At 42.9% G+C, this 19,506-nt stretch overlaps 2 protein-coding genes and 1 long non-coding RNA gene across 3 annotated transcripts; 1 reads left to right on the plus strand and 2 right to left on the minus strand.

Moving 5' to 3' along the window:
- The first annotated feature begins 27 nt into the window (after nt 1-27).
- On the plus strand, nt 28-17,657 carry nol6 (nucleolar protein 6 (RNA-associated)). Its single transcript, XM_031308830.2, has 26 exons — nt 28-214; nt 568-777; nt 1,090-1,206; nt 1,381-1,560; nt 1,659-1,827; nt 2,322-2,456; nt 2,567-2,730; nt 4,489-4,609; nt 4,774-4,832; nt 4,941-5,042; nt 5,141-5,256; nt 6,571-6,748; nt 6,947-7,069; nt 7,374-7,522; nt 10,619-10,694; nt 10,976-11,116; nt 11,260-11,377; nt 11,631-11,785; nt 11,981-12,144; nt 12,436-12,588; nt 12,699-12,796; nt 12,987-13,111; nt 15,171-15,260; nt 15,382-15,582; nt 16,551-16,652; nt 17,256-17,657. The coding sequence occupies exons 1-26, from the start codon at nt 176-178 to the stop codon at nt 17,403-17,405; spliced, it is 3,435 nt and encodes a 1,144-aa protein (XP_031164690.1). The 5' UTR covers nt 28-175; the 3' UTR covers nt 17,406-17,657.
- LOC116056620 (zinc finger BED domain-containing protein 1-like) lies at nt 7,956-10,656 on the minus strand. The gene is made up of 2 exons (XM_031308831.2): nt 8,875-10,656; nt 7,956-8,705 (listed from the first exon to the last, which is right to left on the minus strand). Exons 1-2 carry the CDS (start codon nt 10,387-10,389, stop codon nt 8,157-8,159), a joined length of 2,064 nt encoding a protein of 687 aa, XP_031164691.1. The 5' UTR covers nt 10,390-10,656; the 3' UTR covers nt 7,956-8,156.
- On the minus strand, nt 13,141-13,872 carry LOC118493656. Its single transcript, XR_004895601.1, has 2 exons — nt 13,777-13,872; nt 13,141-13,660 (listed from the first exon to the last, which is right to left on the minus strand). It is a non-coding gene; the product is annotated as an uncharacterized LOC118493656 (long non-coding RNA).
- Nucleotides 17,658-19,506: the final 1,849 nt, after the last annotated feature.

Here is a 19,506-nt window from a genome sequence, read left to right on the forward strand (position 1 = left end):
GAGGCGAGCCAATCACCATTAACCCCCACCGCTCCTACACCAATCAGGGAAATATTTTGCATGCTAGCAAGCTTGACTGACCCTTTGCACATGTGAGAGCGCAGTGCAGGGAAAGCGGTGTTGATCAAAACTTTCAAAATATCGGAATTGTCATCACATTGAAAGCAGATAAGACATGAAAAAGAAGCAGGCAGTTGCAGAGGACGCAGCAGAGGTAAGACGGGCGACATTTATTATGATTGTAGCTGCTTGGTGGCTAACTAACGTTACCGTTTAGTCAACACGGGACAGTTTACTCAGTGGTAACGTCAACGTACACTGGCGTTGCTCGCACGCCTTGGCTACAATTACTACATCTAGCTAAACTTTACATCACTAAGCAGTAATAAAAACTCAATATACAACAGGTAACAGTCAGTAACACTTCTGATACAATCGTTAAGACAAGCACCAGGAATTAACCCAGTCTTATATCTGGTGATCTGCTTCCTTAGTGATAAAAGACATGTTAAACGTTGAATCAAACCGAGCTGCTACTACATGTTGTGTTGTTGTTGTTATTGCCAGATGATTCCATCAGAGAGTCATGAGGAGGAGGAAAACGAGGCTCCCGTTAAAGCCAAAAGGAGCAAAACCGAGGACGCTGGAGGGGAGGAGGTGGTCTATCACCCGGTGAAGCTGTCCCGAAGTGATCTGTACAGACCTCCTACAGCGGAGGAGCTGAACCAGCTGAAAGAGGCGGAAAGCCTGTTTCACTGCAGCCTGCTCAAAATGCAGGTGAGACTCTTCTCCCCCCCCCACCCCCCATCTATGACATCTCTCGAATTTGTGCATAAATTTTGTCCAGTTTGTGCATGTGTGTGTATTCTGGGCCTGTGTGTAATATGTGCCTAACAGAGTGTAACATGTAATTTACTTAGATACTTACTTAGATATACTTAGATAAGTATATCTTCTTCTTCTTACTGACACGGACATGAAAAGGAATGGGATTACGGCTTAAGCCAATCATGTTGTCCCATGTAAACAATAACTACGCAACTTTCCACACGCTCCCAGAAAATGTCTATAATCTCTCACCAATAACAGATGGAAGAGCTGCTGAAAGAGGTCGCCCTGAGTGAGCGTAGGAAACAGCAAATTGATTCCTTCATTCAGACCGTCACCAAGCTGCTCCGGACTGTACCCGAATCCCCAGAGGTTGAGGTATGTAGTACTTTAACTGTATTTATATAAAAAAAAAAAATAAAAAAAAAAGCTTCATGATTGGGCATTGAGGCTCAATTTCATTCATTCGGCTCACCACAAATTCGCACACTTAAACCTGTAACCACATTGTAACCACGTTTTTTTTCCCTCAATATCTCTCTCTGTGTTCAGGTAAGTGACCTGTCATGGCTGTCTAGTGCAGTTAAGGTCCCGTTCCTCCTGGTGCCCAAAACAACAAAGGGAAAGTTCCACATGACACCTCCTGCTTCTGTTGATCTGATCGGCAGCTACCCCCTGGGCACATGCACCAAACCACGCGTCATGGTGGACCTGGCTGTCACAATCCCAGCTGTAAGTCACCTGCCATGTACTGGATGCAATATGACAATGCAGACATTGGCTAATAAGAGACACCGCTGTCTTCTGTCTGCTCATCCTTCTGTTATTAGGATGTCCTCCACCCAAAGGACGTCGTGAACCAGAGGTATCCGAGGAAAAGGGCTCTCTACCTGGCGGGCCTGGCCCAGTATCTCGCATCCTCCTCTGACATCGGAAGCATGCTTTATTCCTGTCTCCATGGCAATCGACTCCGACCTGTTCTGCTGCTGACCCCTCCGGGTATTTCACTTTTAATTTACATCATTGTACAAAATACTGCCAACCTTCAAGAGCGTTGTATTAGGTTTTCATTGCATGGATTTTACCAGCAATTCATCGTGTTTATTAGTATTTGGTTTTGGTATATTTGTATATTGTCTTAGATGTTGGATATTGTAATATCGTAATATGGCATAAGTGGTGTCTTTTTCTGGTTTTAAAGGCTGCATTACAGTAAAGTTATGTCATTTTTTGAACTTACCAGACTGTTCTAGCTGTTCTATTATTTGCCTTTACCCACTTAGTCATTATATCCACATTACTGATGATTATTTATCAAAAATCTCATTGTGTACATATTTTGTGAAAGCACCAATAGTCAACCCTACAATATCGTTGCGGTATCGATATCGAGGTATTTGGTCAAAAATATCGTGATATTTGATTTTCTCCATATCGCCCAGCCCTATTTTGGTTTATGATTATGAAGATTGTTGTGATGTGCCATCTTTCAGGTAAAGATTCTTCCAGCTTCATTGTCCGTGTTCATGCCTGTCCGCCTCCTGGATTCTTCAAGCCCAACCGTTTCCACCCTCAGAGGAATAACATCCGGACAGAGTGGTACACCGGATTGCAGACCTCCCAGTCTGGTAAGATTGTTAATATACATATATACGGCTTGTTCAAATATTATCCATCACAATTTATTACCTTTTAATCAGTTGATCAGTGACTAATTTCTTTTGCTTGTTTGTTGCAGAGAGCAGCGAACCGCCCACTCCACATTACAATAGCTCTGTTCTGGGGGATTTACTGCCCAGGGCCCACCTCCAGTTTCTTTCTGCTGTCAGCTCCCAGTGCTCGGCTTTTGCAGATGGGGTTGCTTTGCTCAAAGTCTGGCTTCGACAAAGAGAGCTCCATCAGGTAGGAGGCTCGCAATGATTCTCTTAAGCTACACTCCAAGACTTTCAAATTCGCCAGTTCACTGTACTGTTCACACTGACTACACAACTTGCTGTCTTGTTTTTACACTCCCTGACTAACGGGCAACAGGGGCTCACACACTACTAGATCTTTTACCAGGAGGAATCCCAGAGTCTAGTCTCCAATCTACATTTTTGCAAGAAGTGACACGGGACATGACGTAATACCTTACCATGAAAAGGTTTTCATATGTCCACCAGAAACAAGCGCTCCAAGTTGTTGGTGATGGATTTGCAGCAATAAAACAAAGAACAGAAAGAAATATCAGAGAGAATGCTTTAAGGGGGGTGTTGTCGTTGGCACACGTTACCACATATCTTTTCTATTTATAGCCTGTTTTCTCTATGTGCATATGCAACACATACAGTAAAGTACAGGCGACCCCTCCCCCTGGCTTCCCCTCAGCCTGTGTCTTGCCCTCTCCTTGGCTGTAGCTCCCCAGCAAAGGGCCGGACACCTCCAGATATTTAGCCTGCTAGACTCTCTTGTCTCGTGTTTTTTAACAGTTCACACATCACAATCGAGCATGTGCACGCGAGCGCCAAGCCAATGTTGATTTGCCTCCGATATGGGGCTTATGTCGGTGAACGGAAAATCAGGGCTAAAGTCCTGTAGTGGGCACTTGCCATTGCTTGTTAAAGCTTTAGTGCGTAACTTTTAATAATTAACGTCCGTTACGTTCAAGCCATTGCCAAGTGAGTTGATACAAAGCTAATTAAGACTGTTGGCTCCACAAAACTCTCTGTTATTCAGCATGGCTGTGATTAGAAATTGGTGTAAAGATAGTTACCTCTTCTGAAGAGTCCATCATGTTTTTTAATCCTCCGTGTCCTCCTTGGCTACTAGCAACTGCGTGGAGGAGGGGTGGGGGTGAAGCGCGATAGTAGTAGAGTAGTGTTTAGATCGGGCCCAAAAAATCAAGCCCGACCCTTCCCGAGCCCGTGCACGTTGCGTCCGAGCCAGGCCCGGCCCGATTTCAACCTGACACTTTTTTAATACGTGGGCCGTTATAACTGACGTTCTCAACTACAATTCCGAGTTGTTTGAACTACAGAAATCTGTTTAGAATTATCTTAATAAATACAGGTAATGCAACAAGGACGAAGCATGTAAACTGCGCTGTTTGTTTATTCAGAATGGAACGGATCGCAAATGGATCCGAATGAAGAAACGTAAAAAAAACCTCAACCCTAGCTCCCTCAGCCGAATAGTGTGGGTAACAGATCAAGGCATCAACATAATCAAAGCCCTGGAACCATATAGGAGACATTCGTGTCTCGATGACCTAAATAATACTGTCCTTCGCCACGGTCTGCATGCTGACGCACTGGCCGTGAACAGTGCTGCAGATGGGGGAGACACGATGTAGCACAGTTTACCTCACACTCAAGTCAGTGCAGGACATACACCCAAAGCTACGGGAGAAGCACCGAATAAGGCTAATAAAGTAACGATTAAAAAAAACACAAATGCTTGATCAAGGGCCGAGGATAGCAGCGGTCGGGTCCGGCTCGGGCAGAGAATCTAAACTCTACACCGAAGGCTTGTATCATGTGGATGCACCGACAGAATTGTTGTCATTACTTAGAATTCCTCATGGGGGAGACAGAAACTACACACTATAGCTTTAAACTTTCTTTGTACTTTGTCTATTAACTAGTCGTCTGACCTCTGTATTGCTCTCTGAATGTCTTATAGGGCGCTGGCTGTTTTAATGGCTTCCTGGCTTCAATGCTGATTGCTTACCTGCTGACCAGTCACAGAATCAGTAACTCCATGACAGCCTATCAGCTGCTTCGAAACACCTTGAACTTCCTGGGTAAGAATATTTAAAATCCACTAAACCACTTCTTTTTTTTTTTTTTTTTTTTAAATAAAAGATAATATGATGCCAAATATGACATACGGTAGTTGACCTTACAGCAATTTGCTTATCACCGTTTTCAATATCTTGCAACTTACCTACCTTTCGTCCGCCCCCAGCATCTACAGACCTGACAGTGAATGGAATTAGCCTAGCCAAAGATCCTGACTCTACAGCTGTAAGTGGTCTAAACCTGTCGTGTGGTATATTCAGTCCCTTTCGTTATGCCCCATTAATTAATCATTATTGTCCCCTTTCTTTTTTTTCTTCTTCTTTTCCCCTGCAGCCATCTCTTGCAGAGTTCCATGATGCTTTCCAGGTCGTATTTGTCGACCCTTCAGGACATCTCAACATGTGTGCTGACATGACCGCTTGTACCTACAAACAGGTAAATACTGGGAATACAAACGTGCATTTCAAATTGGATCATTTTCACACGGGTGAGCTTAAGCAACAGGTTTTGACCATTTTATAATTGGTTTTCAGCTGCAGCACGAGGCCTCTGTGTCGATGCAGTTCTGGGACAACCCTACGGTGGACGGGTTCCACAGCCTCCTCATGACACCTAAACCCATGATAAGGACAAGCGACCACATATTCCAGTATGCCTTTATTTATTAGCTAATGCAACAAACCTCAATTATATCCAGTCCCTCTTTTTATTTTTCCTCTTCAACACACACCATTTTCCACTGGCTAACTTCTCCTTTTACAGATTCCGGCTGTAGATATTTTAGACACCTTCTCATACACATAGGCATTGTCTAAAATGTCAGGTAATGAAGAGGGTACTGGAAAAAAAATACCCTACTGCTCGCTAGACGTCACAAGAGTTGATTTCAGAGCAGGACTCTTTCACGTTGTCAATAGCCGCTTTCCGACCGGAGGGATTTTTGCAGTTCCTAGAACATAAAATTCCTAGAACCCTTTTTTCTCGTGTTCCGACTGGACCAATTTGGGGATTTTTAAGTCCCTCTGGCCGCAGTTCCTGTAACTCTTTCAGCTCCTACTTCAGGGCAGGGTCTTTTCCCTTTTCAGCATATGAACCTAGGTGAACGAGGGTCGGGTTTCCGGTACAGACAGACCAACAACGGGACAATTTTAACAATTTTCGCCATCTTATTCATCACTAATTTCACTTCTGACAACGTTTTAGGCGAGAAATTAACTGTTTAGATTTCGAATATAGCAGTCTTGCGAAAATTGATGCCGAATTGACAATTTGCTTCAAAGTTTTCGGAGTTGAGAAACTCCATGAAGTGAGGCAACAGCCAGCAGGCGCCTGCCCCGGCTGCTAGCTCGTCGCTCGGCCAGTCGTGCTCAGACACCTCGCTGTAAGCTGGAGGTCTCTCAGACCGCTCTCGTAAATAAGAGGCTTTTATTTCGCCGTTGACGGTTCGTTTGTTTAAATATCACAACACATGTCCATCATAAGATTAACGGGAACCTGTGGTTAACTGTCTTTTCGGAGCTAAACTCCACAAGCGTGTCCTGTGGCTCGCCGGCCGTCACACACACACACACACACACACACAGTCACACACACGTCCACAGCGCAGCAGGCAGAGGCGGGGGAGAGAGAGATACCCGTTTCTATTCGGGAGACTTGTTTAAATTATGACAAATATGCTATATACATTAGATTTAGTTCATACTTTTCTTGGTGTATTTGTTTTCTGATTTTAAAGCTATAAAGACCGTTGCCGTGCTTGCATCACTCCCTTACCCCTCCTACCAGTCCCTATGGCCACTTCGCCAGTGCGAATGCAATTGGGAAAAAAACGGTTTTGGGGGAGAGTAGTTAGATCTGTTTAGAAGTGGACTTTTCCTATAACTACGTTCCTGTAACTACTTGGTCAGAAAGCGGCTTTTGACTTCCCACTCAGCTCGTTTTGTGCTTTTCATCTCCCGCTCAGGTTATGTGAGCTGGTGAAGCTTCAGTCCAGCTGTAAGAAACTGAATCTCCTCAGTGAGCTGATGGACCACAGTGGAAATTACGTCCACACGGCGCTCCCTTATATCCTGTCGCTGCTTCAGCGAGGACTGGGCCAAAGGATCCACCTCCTCACCCACTCCCTCTCTCCTGACCCTGAGGTGGGAAACATTCACATTCAGGGGATCCAGTCGTCCATGTCTGGCTTACTCAACTGGCAGAATGTGCACATGGAGTATTCAGTGCTTAAAGTCATCATTGGTCTAAGCTAGTTAACAAAACCCTTGATTGAGACTCAAACCAGTTCAAAGGTCTCTTACAAAGTAAGATCTTGCTTCATTTTTTTTGTTTTATCACAGTGGTCTGTGGAGAGTGAAGCCCCGAAACACAAAGCCCAACCTCCTCTCTCCTTCGGTGTACTCTTAATGCCGGAGCTGGCAGCCTCTGCCCTGGAGAGAGGCCCGCCTGCAGATAGCCCCAAGGTAACCTCACCTGACTCTTTTCTCTACACGCGTAGATTTTATTTCTTTTTCCCATCTGGGTTGAGATACACGGTTATTTTACTTCAAATCAAAAGTGCTACAAAGATGGAGCACATTTGTGTTAAGTGTGTACTCACTGCAACAATGTACCTACCATACGGTGTGTTTTATTAGTAAAGACCTTTTGATGTCAATGTTCACGTACGCTAAATCTGTGGTTATGAAACATGACATAAGAATGTACATTTCTTAATCATGTATGTGTTGTGATGCGTTATTAACCACAGCGGTGTCCTTCCATTAGGCGGCTGAGTTTCGTCAGCTGTGGGGTTCTCGCTCCGAGCTGCGTCGTTTTCAGGACGGCGCCATCACCGAGGCCGTGCTGTGGGATGGAGAGAGCATGTGCCAAAAACGTCTAGTCCCCAGACAGATCATTACACACCTGCTACAGCTGTATGTATTATTTTAATCATTGAGTAGCATATTGGGAGACACAACAGACGTCACATTATTACTGTGGTTAGTCTGGTCAGTGAGTTTCTAGCTGTATTGATAATACAAATATTTAGTATGATAACAAAGGAACAAACCAGTGAATTTACTTCATTGTTTTTTTTTATTCTTATTTGAGGACTATTGTAAAGAAAGGTATTCAATATATTCAGTCTCTACTTGTTGCTTGGGTAAGCCTAATGTTTGATTTTGAATACCAAGGATTATATAGTGACCACATGTTTACTCAGATATTGCTCACATCAGCTGGAAGCCAGGAGTTTGACAAATAATGTATTGTATTCCTAGCAAGAGGTATGGGCTGGGTCCGGATCAACTTGCTGTCCGGTCCGGATTTTAAGCACTGCACTAGAAACGGGTTCTGAAATTAACCTTTTTTTTTCTGCCACTCAGAAATGTTATCGGCCAACTCTGAAATCTATGCACTAAATGAAGGAATAACATTTATATTTTGTGTAATAAAAAGAATTACATCAGATACTTTTACTATTAGATACATTTTCACAAATACATGCGTGGTAAATTCACAGCGTTTGAATTACAGGGTGGCTTTCGGGGGAGCCCTAGTTAGCAGTTATGCATTTCTGTTTACAAAGATCATCATGTCAACATGTTCTGGGCTCAATCTTGTTCGCATTGTTGCAAATGTTTGTCCAGCCTCTGACAGTAAAGATGGCAGTGATACACCAGGTACGCATAAATAGTGTCTTGCCAGAGTGGCTAGCTTGGGGAATCTTGGTCCATTTACCCTCCACCAGTCGAGAGGGTTTATGTCCAATGAGGGAGCAATGTCTCTCAAGTAGTAATCTACCTGAGCCTCAGAGTCTGTGGCATAGGAGGAACTGTAGTTGTCTCCTAGGAGCAACATCATGGTGTTTTTGGTGTCACTTCTCAGTTGCGAAGGCACAGCCACCTGGCTAATATCGGGTGTAACCAGGACCTCCTGCTGTTCATCCTTTGTGCCCACTGTAGTAGTTATCACATCTAATCTGGAAACCAGTTCGTGCAGTTTAACCTTTGCAGCCAGTCTCCCCGTTGGCGTCAGGAAGCTGAGATGTTTGTGACGAGGGTCCAGCATAGAGGCGATCAGGGCGGGTTTGGAGGCTAGGTCATTAGAGTCAACCTGTGAACCGTAAAATAAAATTGATAAAGAGTTAAGTAAGGGAATGCAGATTGTTTATCTTAATCAGCATCAATCTGGTTGTCAGCGCTTATTCTACTAGCACTGCCAAAGATATTACAGTTAAAGCACAAATTGATTAGTGACTTTTGATTAATTAGTTTATGCCTACCTCCATGTGATTTCTAAGTGACTTCTGAACCTTTAGCTTGAACTCGGAGACTTGTTCAACGTCATTCTCTTTTGGCACAAGGTGGGTCTGAATGAGGCTGAACGTGATCGGGTAGATGTTCGAAATGGACACTTCTGTGTCGGCAGATATGACTGTTGTTGCCCATTTCAGCGTTGCCAGCACAGGTGTGAAATTCTCAATTATTTGCCAGCAATCATCTTCAATCTCAAGGATCTGAGCTTCCTGCCTGTTGGTGGTTGTGCGATCAGAGAGCACAGCTTTAATTGCCCACCGTTGCTCAAGTAACCTTTCAAACATATCGCAGATGGTGTCCCATCTAGCTTTGCTCGACTGGATAAGCTTGTGCTGTGGCAGGCACATCTGAACTTGCTTCTGCGCCAAGGCCTCACTTGCCAGCAAGTTGTGATTGAAGTGCTTGACTAGTTTCCCAGCAGCAACAATGATGCGGACTAGATCCTCACTCAGCCCATCACTGACTGCTAGCTGCAATGTAGTGGCAAAGCAAGTGGCATAGTCCCAGGTGACACGGGCACATGCATGGGCGGACATGATGCCCTGCGTGTTGTTATGAACACATGCAATCACTTTCCCACCAATAGCCCAGGTTTGCACAGTTTTAAGGAGCCTGTCTGTGACACTGCCTGCAGTAGTGTGACTGTCTGATGGTAGCTTGTGTGTCTGCAGCACAGCTGACCTCCCCTGCCACTCTTCTGTTATGAATGAACAGAAAACTGTAATGTACCTCTGAAATGGGAGGGCTGTCCAGAAGTCAGCAGTGAGAGCCACTTTCTCCACTCTACCCAGCTGTGCTACAAGCTCCTCTACCTTCTCGTGGAAATGGCCTTCAATGAGGCGTGTGATCTCGCCAACAGATGGCATTTTATAATTTTGCACAGTGTATGCAAGAAGCTCACGAAAACCATCACCACTAATCACGCTAATGGGAAGCATGTCCTTCTCTATCATTCTGGAGATGAGATCAGTCACCTCTGCGTGTGCTGCAAGTGACACACCATCATTGGGCATAGTGTCTTGGTGCTTGTTTTTGATGTGGTACATCATGCTGGTGGTGCTGCTCCTGTATTTCAGCTTTGTGTCGCACATCGTGCAGTGAACCTCGTCGTCCACTTTAATGAAAATGTCCCACACCGAGCTCCTCTTCAGGCGCTTCCTCTCTCCGTATTCACGCTCAGGGAGGCTGGTAGTCATGTTCATGTTGGGTGACATGATGGCAACCTGCATGATGTCCGAATTAGCGCTACTCTCCTCCTCAGCGCACTGAACGGTAACGTTACAAATCACCGGTTTCTCGTCTTCGTCTGACGTTAGCGGTGCCGTGGACGGATGGTGCCTGCTCATGTGGTTAATCATGGAGCTAGTGGCGCCGCCGCAGTACTTCAATGTAGCGTCACATTTCATGCAGCGGACGAAGTTGTTGTTCACTTGTTCAAAGCAGTCCCACACAGAGCTCCGTCTCCTCCCCATACGCTTCATTTTGTCGTGCAGCTGGCTAATGTCTGGAAATGGTTTTTTTTTACAAAGCTAACGTTAACTGTTAGCTAATGTTAGCGCCGACTGTCGTCGCAAAAAGAAATAAGCCAATTTGAGACCAGTTTTACCTACAGAAAATTACAGTGAGGTGAATGTATGCATACATTTTTTTTTCAAGCCTCGTTTAAAAAGGGAGTCTAATCTATATATTTATAAATATATTATCCACCAGGCATGCAGATATCCCCGAATCCTCCGTGAGATATGTGGGGGCGATGGTGGATGACGTCATCAAAACAGGAAGTGAGGTAAATTCCAAAATAAAGTCGGTGAGACTCATTGAAAATAAATATAAAATAGCGGGGTTTTTTAAGTAATGAATATTCTTGTATGGAGACCCTGCACTGTCTTTGTTATGAATTGTTGTAATGTTTGTTATGTTATGTTTATATTATTGCTTGGTATTTAAACCAAAAATGGTGAAGACCACCAGAAATGGGTGTCAGTGTTGCCGTTTCATCACAAAATAAATGTAGTCTATAATAATGTGTATGTACAGCATGTGTTTGACATGTATTGTGCTCTTCAGCTGCCTAGCACTGGAGAGGAGGAGAGTTTACTGGTGGTTCAGTCCTACGATGACCTGAGTAGGAAACTATGGAGGTTGGAAGGTCTGCCTCTGTCCATCACAGCGGTGCAAGGAGCCCACCCTGCACTCAGATATACACAGGTAAAGCCTCTTGTTCTTAACAGGGAACTGCTCTCATTTTCATCTCCACTTCAATGAGCTTTTGTTGAGTCATTGATAGCTGTACTCGTTGTAAATTGTGAATGATTTCATGACCGTTCTTATATTTCAACTTTGCCTTGCAGGTCTTTCCCCCTCTGCCACTGAAGCTGGACTATTCCTTCTTTGACAGAGAAAAGACTTCCAGATCATTGGTGCCGAAGGAAGGCAAACCCTGCCCTGCATATATCACCCCTATCACAGGTTAGTGTTCTAATTTACAGGCACGTACTTAAGAAGTTGTTAACTCTTGTTTAATCTGTTGCAAACTACTGCTAGACTTCATCAAAGTTTGACTGAAACATAACTTTCCTTGATTTCTGTGATGTTCCTGGTGATTTCAAAATGGTAAATGACATGAGTTACAACCCATGTATTCAAAGTAGGAAAATCTTAGCCACAGACATTAAGCAATACAAACACATATACCAATGTATTGGCAACCCTGCTCTTGCAGTGATCTGTCACATGGAGGGGAGCGGAAAGTGGCCTCATGACCGCCTCGCCATCCGACACATCCGAACTGCCTTCCACATCCGTCTGGGAGAGTTACTCAAGAAGCACCATAATTATACGTGCAGGCCCTGTCCCACACACCTAGATGTCTGGAAGGTATATTTTTGAATTTGTGTATAAGTCACACTTTTGTCTGAGACCTTGACTGTGGTTTTTCTTTGAAATCTCATAATACATTTTTATTAAAGTTTGTGGTATGGCCAGGCAAGTTGTGTTGTTGTTGGTTTTTATCGCAGTTCACAGTATTCCGTTTATTCATGCAGTTTCATTTCCATTTGTTTATACATCCAGGATGGCTTGGTGTTCCGCATCCATGTGGCATACCATCGTGAGCCTCAGGTGCTAAGGGAGAGTGTGAATGCCGAGGGCCTGCTGGTTGTAAGGGACAACGAGGAGGCTCAGGCTCTGGAGATGGCCACCATTCACAAGCCTCTACTTACCAGCACATTGCATGGGTAAAATAAAAACAGTAACACAAAGCAGTGTTTGTGTGGGAAAGTAGGGTCGTAGGGTTCCTACTGGTTCCCTCAGTCTGTTCAACCCTACACATTGCTGTGAGAAACATTAAAGAGTTATTTCTGGTTATATGTTTTCATTTTCTTCAACCTTTGTCCTACTTTTCGTCCTTTCTGTCACCACATTTTGGTCTCTTTCCTGTTTCTTGTTTTTTTTTTTTTTTTTGCCCTGCATGCGCCATTTTCTCACTTTTTTGCCCCATCTTATACATTTCACTCTGTTGTTGATAGGCTCCAGCAGCAGCACCCATGTTTTGGGGCGGTGTGTCGCCTCGCCAAACGCTGGCTGGGGGCTCAGCTCTTCGGTGATGACATCACAGAGGACACAGCAGACCTGCTGGTGGCGTCGCTTTTCCTGCAGCCTGCACCCTTTACTCCACCAGGGTAGCTACCGCTTTTTTTGTTTGGTCCACCACACAGTCTTTCACAATTTTTTTTGTCACTTCCCTTTGTTCGTTCAGTAGGTCATAGGAATGAATTTCTGTCTTCTTCAGTTCTCCTCAGGTCGGCTTCCTTCGTTTCCTTCATCTGCTCTCCTCCTTTGACTGGAGGAACAACCCGCTGGTTGTCAACCTCAACAACCAGCTCGCAGGCAAGCACTCTCTCTGTCTCACACACACACACACACACACACACACACACACACACCTTTTTACTCTGTGTCACACAAACAAATCCCCCTATGACCTTTTTTCTATATACACACTACTTAACATCCTGCTCATAAGCCTTGCTGTTTCAACGTCAACCTTGATTGTTGTTCACCTCTCTGTCACATGCAGCCACCGACTACACGGAGATCAAGAATGACTTCACTGCCACCAGGGAGTCTCTGCCTGTCTTGTTTATAGCTACACCCAAAGACAAAAAACAATCCATTTGGACCAAGCGAGCACCTAGTGTACAGGTCAGTGGACACAAATAAAAGTACGCAACTCCCACAACAGCACATTTAATAGATTGGCACTCAATGCTGAATTTGAAAGTGATTAAATATTACAATTGGCCAGTAAGAGGACAAAAAGACAAAAATGGAATCAGATAGATAATACCATCAGATAGATCACAGGCTTATAAGTTATTTTTACTGTTTTTTTGTTTTGTTAGACTTGTAACACAGAGAGAATCACAAACAACGGTGTAGAAAAGAGTTGCATGTTCTCGGCAGAGAGCAGTCACATAGTTTCCCGATCCTGGAGCCTTTTCTTAGTGCACACTGGTCTCCTGGATCACACTGACAAGATATGACACCAAATTAAAGTAAGATATTGATCCATGGACAGATAATAAGTGTATTGCACTGAACATATTGACCAGATTGATTTCAGGAGTTGAGATCATTCCAGATGGACTGTGTTGTTGCATTACATACCACAGGCAGGTAGCCGTGCTTTTTTCTTAGAGCTGGAAATTGATTGTTCTGAAGTCTTTGCAAAATTCCATGTAAATCATAGATCTGGAAGTGCAGAAATGTTGGGTTTCACTTTTAATACATATCAGAATACCACTAGAATATCAGATAATGAACAACATTCTGAAGAATTTTTTATAAGCACTGCTTGCGTAGCTCACCAGTTGCTTTTCATTGCTGTCCTCTGTCGTAGTGAAATAAGTTAAGTATTTAGCTTTGTATTCCTCTGCTTGAATGTGACCGTGGCTGTAAAAGAGTCCGGTGGCACACAGTAATGTACGGAAAAGGTAAACACACCAGCTCCCCATAGTGCGTAGCTGACCCAGATACGCTTCCTGTGGTATCCCACCTCACTCCCCCCTACAAGCCCAGCATTAACACTGAGCCTCTCCCAGCAGCCTCCTTTATAACGTCTGTGGAGAACAGGAACTTTGTGCTCTGTGACATCCTGGCAGAGACGTCACTGTTGCCTCATCGCAATGTTTAGGATGATTTCCATTTTACCTTGTCTGGATGCCTGGGTTGCATAGATCAGTTTCTTGTTGAATTCACATGCCCACCAAAACTCTCAAAACAAATAACTGAGGTGAGTGAATGATCCTGGCTCAGTGTGTTGTTTGGAGTTGTCTCAATGCCTCTGAATGACCACTAGAGAGCAAAGTGGGATGGAGTGAATCCGTTCATAGAATACTTTTGATGTTATAACGTTTCTCTCAGAACACACAAGATGCTTTCTATCAACAAAATACATACATGACAATGTATAATAAGATTTGCACATATCATGATTTTATACTGAACCAGAAAGATATTTCAAGTTAGTTTGAATGAAAGTACATTGTATATTTCCCTAGTGAATGAATGGGGTTATAATCTGGTTACAAAGTGTACTTGTAGGGAAGATGAGGTCAAAACGCTGAAATAAATGGGTTTGAGGAGAGCAGTAGGGAGAAAGTCACTAACTCTAAGTATCCTTAAAAGCCTAAAAGGAAAAAGTACTTAAAATTAGCAGATAATAGTACAACTGGGATGATAATGTGGTACATTAATGGGACGATAATGTGGTACGTTAATGGGACGATGATGAGGAACATTAATGGGACGATAATGTGGTACGTTAATGGGACAACCTCATGATCTTACATTCTCAAAATGAGAAGGAAACAAGGTTCAAGGCACTATTGTGCAGTTATCATGCCATGAATGCCATAGAAGAGGAGATCCCAAGTAAGAAACGCAAAGATTAATTGCATGCATTTTCTCAGTGACCCTTTGCACTAATGCAAAAAAAAAAAAAACGTAAGGGTGTGCTTTCATCAGACAGGTTGAAACTAATCAATTTTTTCATTTTCATAATAATTGTTGGATTTGTGTGTCCTGGGAAATTGGTACTTGGAAATACCAGTGCTAATTGATAGCTTTACAACCACAATGGGGATCTACAGTATACATTAATATTATGACATGTCAAAATGTTTTCAGCTAAAACACTTCAGAATGTCCAAAGCTACCGTGTTTAACCATTTCAAGTCATATTTTGGCTGTTTGTTTTCAGATGCTGCAGCGTGTGGTGATGGTGGCTGCCGAGAGTCTTAAGTTACTGGAAAATCAGCTGATGGACAGCAACCAGATACAAGATGTCAGGGTTAGTAAAGAAGCGCTCAAAAGCTCTCATTTAGTATTATCTCCGTAAATGCTCCACTATCTGAATGAATTAGGATTTAATACATGTCAGCCTTGTGATGCACTCGTCTGTGTTTGTGCAGGTGGTCATGCGCCCTCCTCTGGATGCCTATGATGTGTTGATTCACCTGAACCCCAAGCAGGTTCCGCTGCTTGTTCAGGCAGTGGACCCCCCCACTGTCACCTTCAGCAGGGGCATCATGGCTGGCAATGTGACCCAGTCTGGAGGGGCCCTGCCCGTCATCAACTACAACCCCGTGTCCCTCTACATGGCAGAGCTCAGAGTGAGTTTTGTCTAAACTTACGGTTAAAAGGAAGGTGTGGTGTTAATAACGCATTGTTAACACTGGATGTGAGGAAAGCTGTGCAGCAGGATTTACGCATGCAAGTTGCAGCTAGTATGTGACGTCCAGCAGTTTCCTGACATTAAAAATGAATTACAAAGACGAGAAACACCCAGGCTGTACTTACATTGTTCACAATGTAGGTAGATTTCCTCGAAACAATGTCTACATTTCTCAGAAATGTTCCGCTTCTTCACCTTCTCCATACACTCTTGCGCATAACCCGCATGCATAGGGATGTTTGCCAGCCAGGATCTTGACTTGTTATTTAGCAATCTGAATATAGGAACTCTGTCTGTTTTTGTGTCTCTTTCCTGCTCTTTCTGTCTGTCTCCCATTCATGTGATCCAAAGCCATTAATGATGGGAATCGGCAGTCAACCCAAGACAGTAGTGATTTTGCACAGATATGATAAAAGCATTTTAATTCGGTTGTAAACCTGCTTTTATCTTTCATTTTATTTGAGAGATTATTTATTTGAATAGTTTTTTTCTTTTTCTTTTATCTCTCTCTCGCTCTCCTGTGTCCTAATTGGTGGAACCTTGAGTAGTTGTTGTATTTGTATTAGATTGTGATTGCTTGTGTCAGTTTTTGTTGTGTTTTCGTAGTTGTGTGTCATGATGGATGTCATACTCTTGCTGCAGAACAAATCTACCTACGGGTACAAATAAAGTAACCTGAACCTGAGACCTGATACAGTAGCTAGACCTATCAAACAGAAGTTGTTAAATGTAACCACTTGTGGAGGAAGCAAACTCAAACTGATTAAGATGCTGTCTTGTCCGGATGTGTAGTTTTGTTTTGATTGATGCCATTTTGTATTTAATAGGCTTTTGGCCTAGAGTTCTATAACAAAATGGATTCTGTCACCAACTTCTACTGCATCACTTAATTTAATTTATTTTCAGGAGGCTTTCGGAGACCTAGCCCTCTTCTTCTGTGATCCCCATGGTGGAACAGTGATCGCAGTTTTATGGAAGCCAAAGGCCTTCATCCCAGTGCCCTTTAAGGTAAAGCCTAAGTCAAATCATATATCTAAAAGCATTAAAGGGGAACTATGCAGTTTTTTTAGCTTAATTTAGCTTAACTGAACAGCTTCGGAGTCATTGGAATGGGTATATGACTTTTTTCGGGTTGAATGGTGGTCGTCTCGCTCCCCCCTAGCGCCTGTGAGCAGAAAAACCATCCTTGCCACTTTTGGCCTTCGAGCCGCCGGCCTCAGCATCAGGAAGTATTGCGTGATATCAGGTCTCGTGATGTAACGAATTGCTTTAGGCACTGCACAGATACACACCCCCATCCAGGAACCAGCTAGCTATAAGAACAAGGTAGCAACTCACACTATCGTCATGGCTGCGCCGGCAAAAAAGAAGCAGAAAGCTAGGAAAGCATTGCCGGAGGAACAGAGAAAGAGGAAACGGCAGACTGACTGACACTTACACAGTGTTGCCAAATATCTTTTCCGAAGCTGTAGGGGGAGTTCTATAGAGAAACCTGCGCGCAAAAAGCTTGCTTTGTTGTGTCATGTGTCTCCTTCACCTCCATCCTCCTCCATTCACTCACATTAACATCCACCACTCTGACCTGATGTGTTACACTTTTCTTCATCGCAGACGTCGCAGGTGTCTGCTCGGAGCGTGGTTGTGACTGGGGAGGAAGCAAATACAGTTCCCAACGTCGAAGCAATACTGGAGGACTTCCGGATCATGGGAAAGGGCTTGATCAAATCACTGGAAGCCAGAACTGAAAAATGGTCATTGTAGACAACACAGATCTGCACACACACACCAATTTTAATTTTACCATTTGATATTTTGTACTAGAAACGGTGTATTGATACCTTTTTTGTTTTGTTTGTGCCTGACTTGTAATACAGAACAATGGAAATGTGAATGCATTTTGGACATCTTGTTAACAATATTATGTGTTAATAATGTTGCTGTAAAAGACCAGCCAAATGTCTGTTTTGGTGAAGCTCTATCATGTCTAATAAATGCACAAGTATTTTGATTTTATATTTGATTCCTCTTGCCTGCCTGCCTATATGCCTATCTATCAGTGGATGAAACTGTGAAACAACATGATTGGTACATAATCGGTAATAACGTTTATGAGTGGCCAAAATAATAATAAATAATAGTGGCAGCTTGCATGAATTCTGAATTCAGTTTTGTTGTTACAGTAGAGCTGAAATGATAGTCAATCCACAGAAAACGTATCTGCAACAATTTTGTTAATTGGTTAATCATGTAAGGCATTTTTCAAACAAATATTTACTGGCTCCAGCTTCTCAAATGTGATTATTTGCTGCACTGGGTTGCACAAAGGGGATAGTGGTGGCCTAAAGGTTAGAGATACGAGCTTGTGACCGGGAGGTTCAATCCCCAGACCGACAGGATAAAAAAATCTGGGTGGGGAAAGTGAAAGAGCACCACCACTGGTGGTTGTACTGGGCAGCTTCCAGGTATGAATGTGTGCAACTGTGTGAATGTGATCAGGGCGTTCCTGCAAAGGGAGGCTGCGCCTCAGTGAATAAATCAAGGTTACAAAAAAGAGAAAAAAGGCAGGAGGTTGCTGTGTGACTCCTTTATCATTGCTGTTGATGCAAATATGCAATGAAAAGTAGTGGCAGTTTGAGACATATGTTGACTATTTGCCTTTAAAAAATATATAGAAGAGCACTGTTTACTTATTCTTAGGAAAACTGGCTGGGGCTTACTGTCATAGTCGCATATAATAATCATAATCACAGACATGGGGTGTCATAACTTACTTAGATAGCAATAGACATACAGTTAAGTACACAGTTGTGTCAAAAGTATACTAAATATAAATTGACATGTGCTAAACACCAAGAATCTGACATAAATTTGAAGTGCTGCTTTTCTCTTCTCTATAACTGAAAGTAGTGCTGCGGTGTCTCCAACACACACAACTCTTGGAATTGCCTCACCCGTCTGGTTTACCAGGACCTGGAGCACTTTTGAATTGTAATTTGATAGAGCGGGCCTTTGAGTTCACCACAGTTATGTCTGTACATGTCGTGTTTGTTTGTTTGTCGTGTTTGGCTTTCACAACCTCAGTGACAACCAACAGGCAGTTGATGAAACAATAAAGCTTGTCATGGTAATCTTTAATGTCTAAATGCAGAGTATGGACAGAAAATATGTACTTACATTCATATACAGCAAAACTGCTGGCCCTCTGATAGGACCTGTGTGTTATATATCGTAGTAACTGGTATTTAAAGGTGTACAGTGTTTGTTGCGTGACAATCTCTCTCTCAGAATCTGCAAGGCTTATTTTAAGATTTCAGTTGAACTTTCACCGGTTACTGAAAGAGCAATACATCTATCTGAGATGCAGGTGAGGGTTGTGATTAGCAAATTACAAATTAAAAGTACATTTTAAACTTCCTAGCATTAGGAAGTTTAAAATGTAGCTGAAGACTAATGTGAATACTTGTCACTGTAACATTATGTTCTGAACACAGAATCCAGAATCTAGTATATATGCAAAACGTTTGGGCAAATCAAAATGCAAGAGGCTATACAGTATATATACTGTATATTTGCTATGCATTATTTAAATTGGTTTGATGTGTTCAATTAAATATAAAAAACTTTTAAAAAGACAATTTGTTACAGACTATATTGAGTCTGAGGCATCAAATTATTAAATTATTATTAAACCACTAAAAACTGCCATAAAGTACTATAGTATAGTATAATATAAGATGTGTTGCAATGTTTTACAGAAAACAAAATGTGCTCACGGTGCTTACAGGATTACGGCTGCCAGTGCTACTGCACAACTTAATATTCAGATTACGAATGGTGAAATGGTGATGCATCACTTTAAATG

Source organism: Sander lucioperca, chromosome 2 (assembly GCF_008315115.2).
Source record: "Sander lucioperca isolate FBNREF2018 chromosome 2, SLUC_FBN_1.2, whole genome shotgun sequence".
NCBI classification, from domain to species: Eukaryota; Metazoa; Chordata; class Actinopteri; order Perciformes; family Percidae; genus Sander; species Sander lucioperca.

Bases quoted from the DNA above. Each gene is read 5' to 3' on its own strand.
- nol6 (XM_031308830.2), top strand. From the start codon at position 176: ATGAAAAAGAAGCAGGCAGTTGCAGAGGACGCAGCAGAG. The intron at 2,731-4,488 runs GTAGGAGGCTCG...AATGTCTTATAG, and splicing joins GACAAAGAGAGCTCCATCAG to GGCGCTGGCTGTTTTAATGG. The intron at 7,523-10,618 runs GTATGTATTATT...ATTATCCACCAG, and splicing joins ATTACACACCTGCTACAGCT to GCATGCAGATATCCCCGAAT.
- LOC116056620 (XM_031308831.2), bottom strand. From the start codon at position 10,389: ATGAAGCGTATGGGGAGGAGACGGAGCTCTGTGTGGGACTGCTTTGAA. The intron at 8,706-8,874 runs GTAGGCATAAAC...TACGGTTCACAG, and splicing joins CACTTAGAAATCACATGGAG to GTTGACTCTAATGACCTAGC.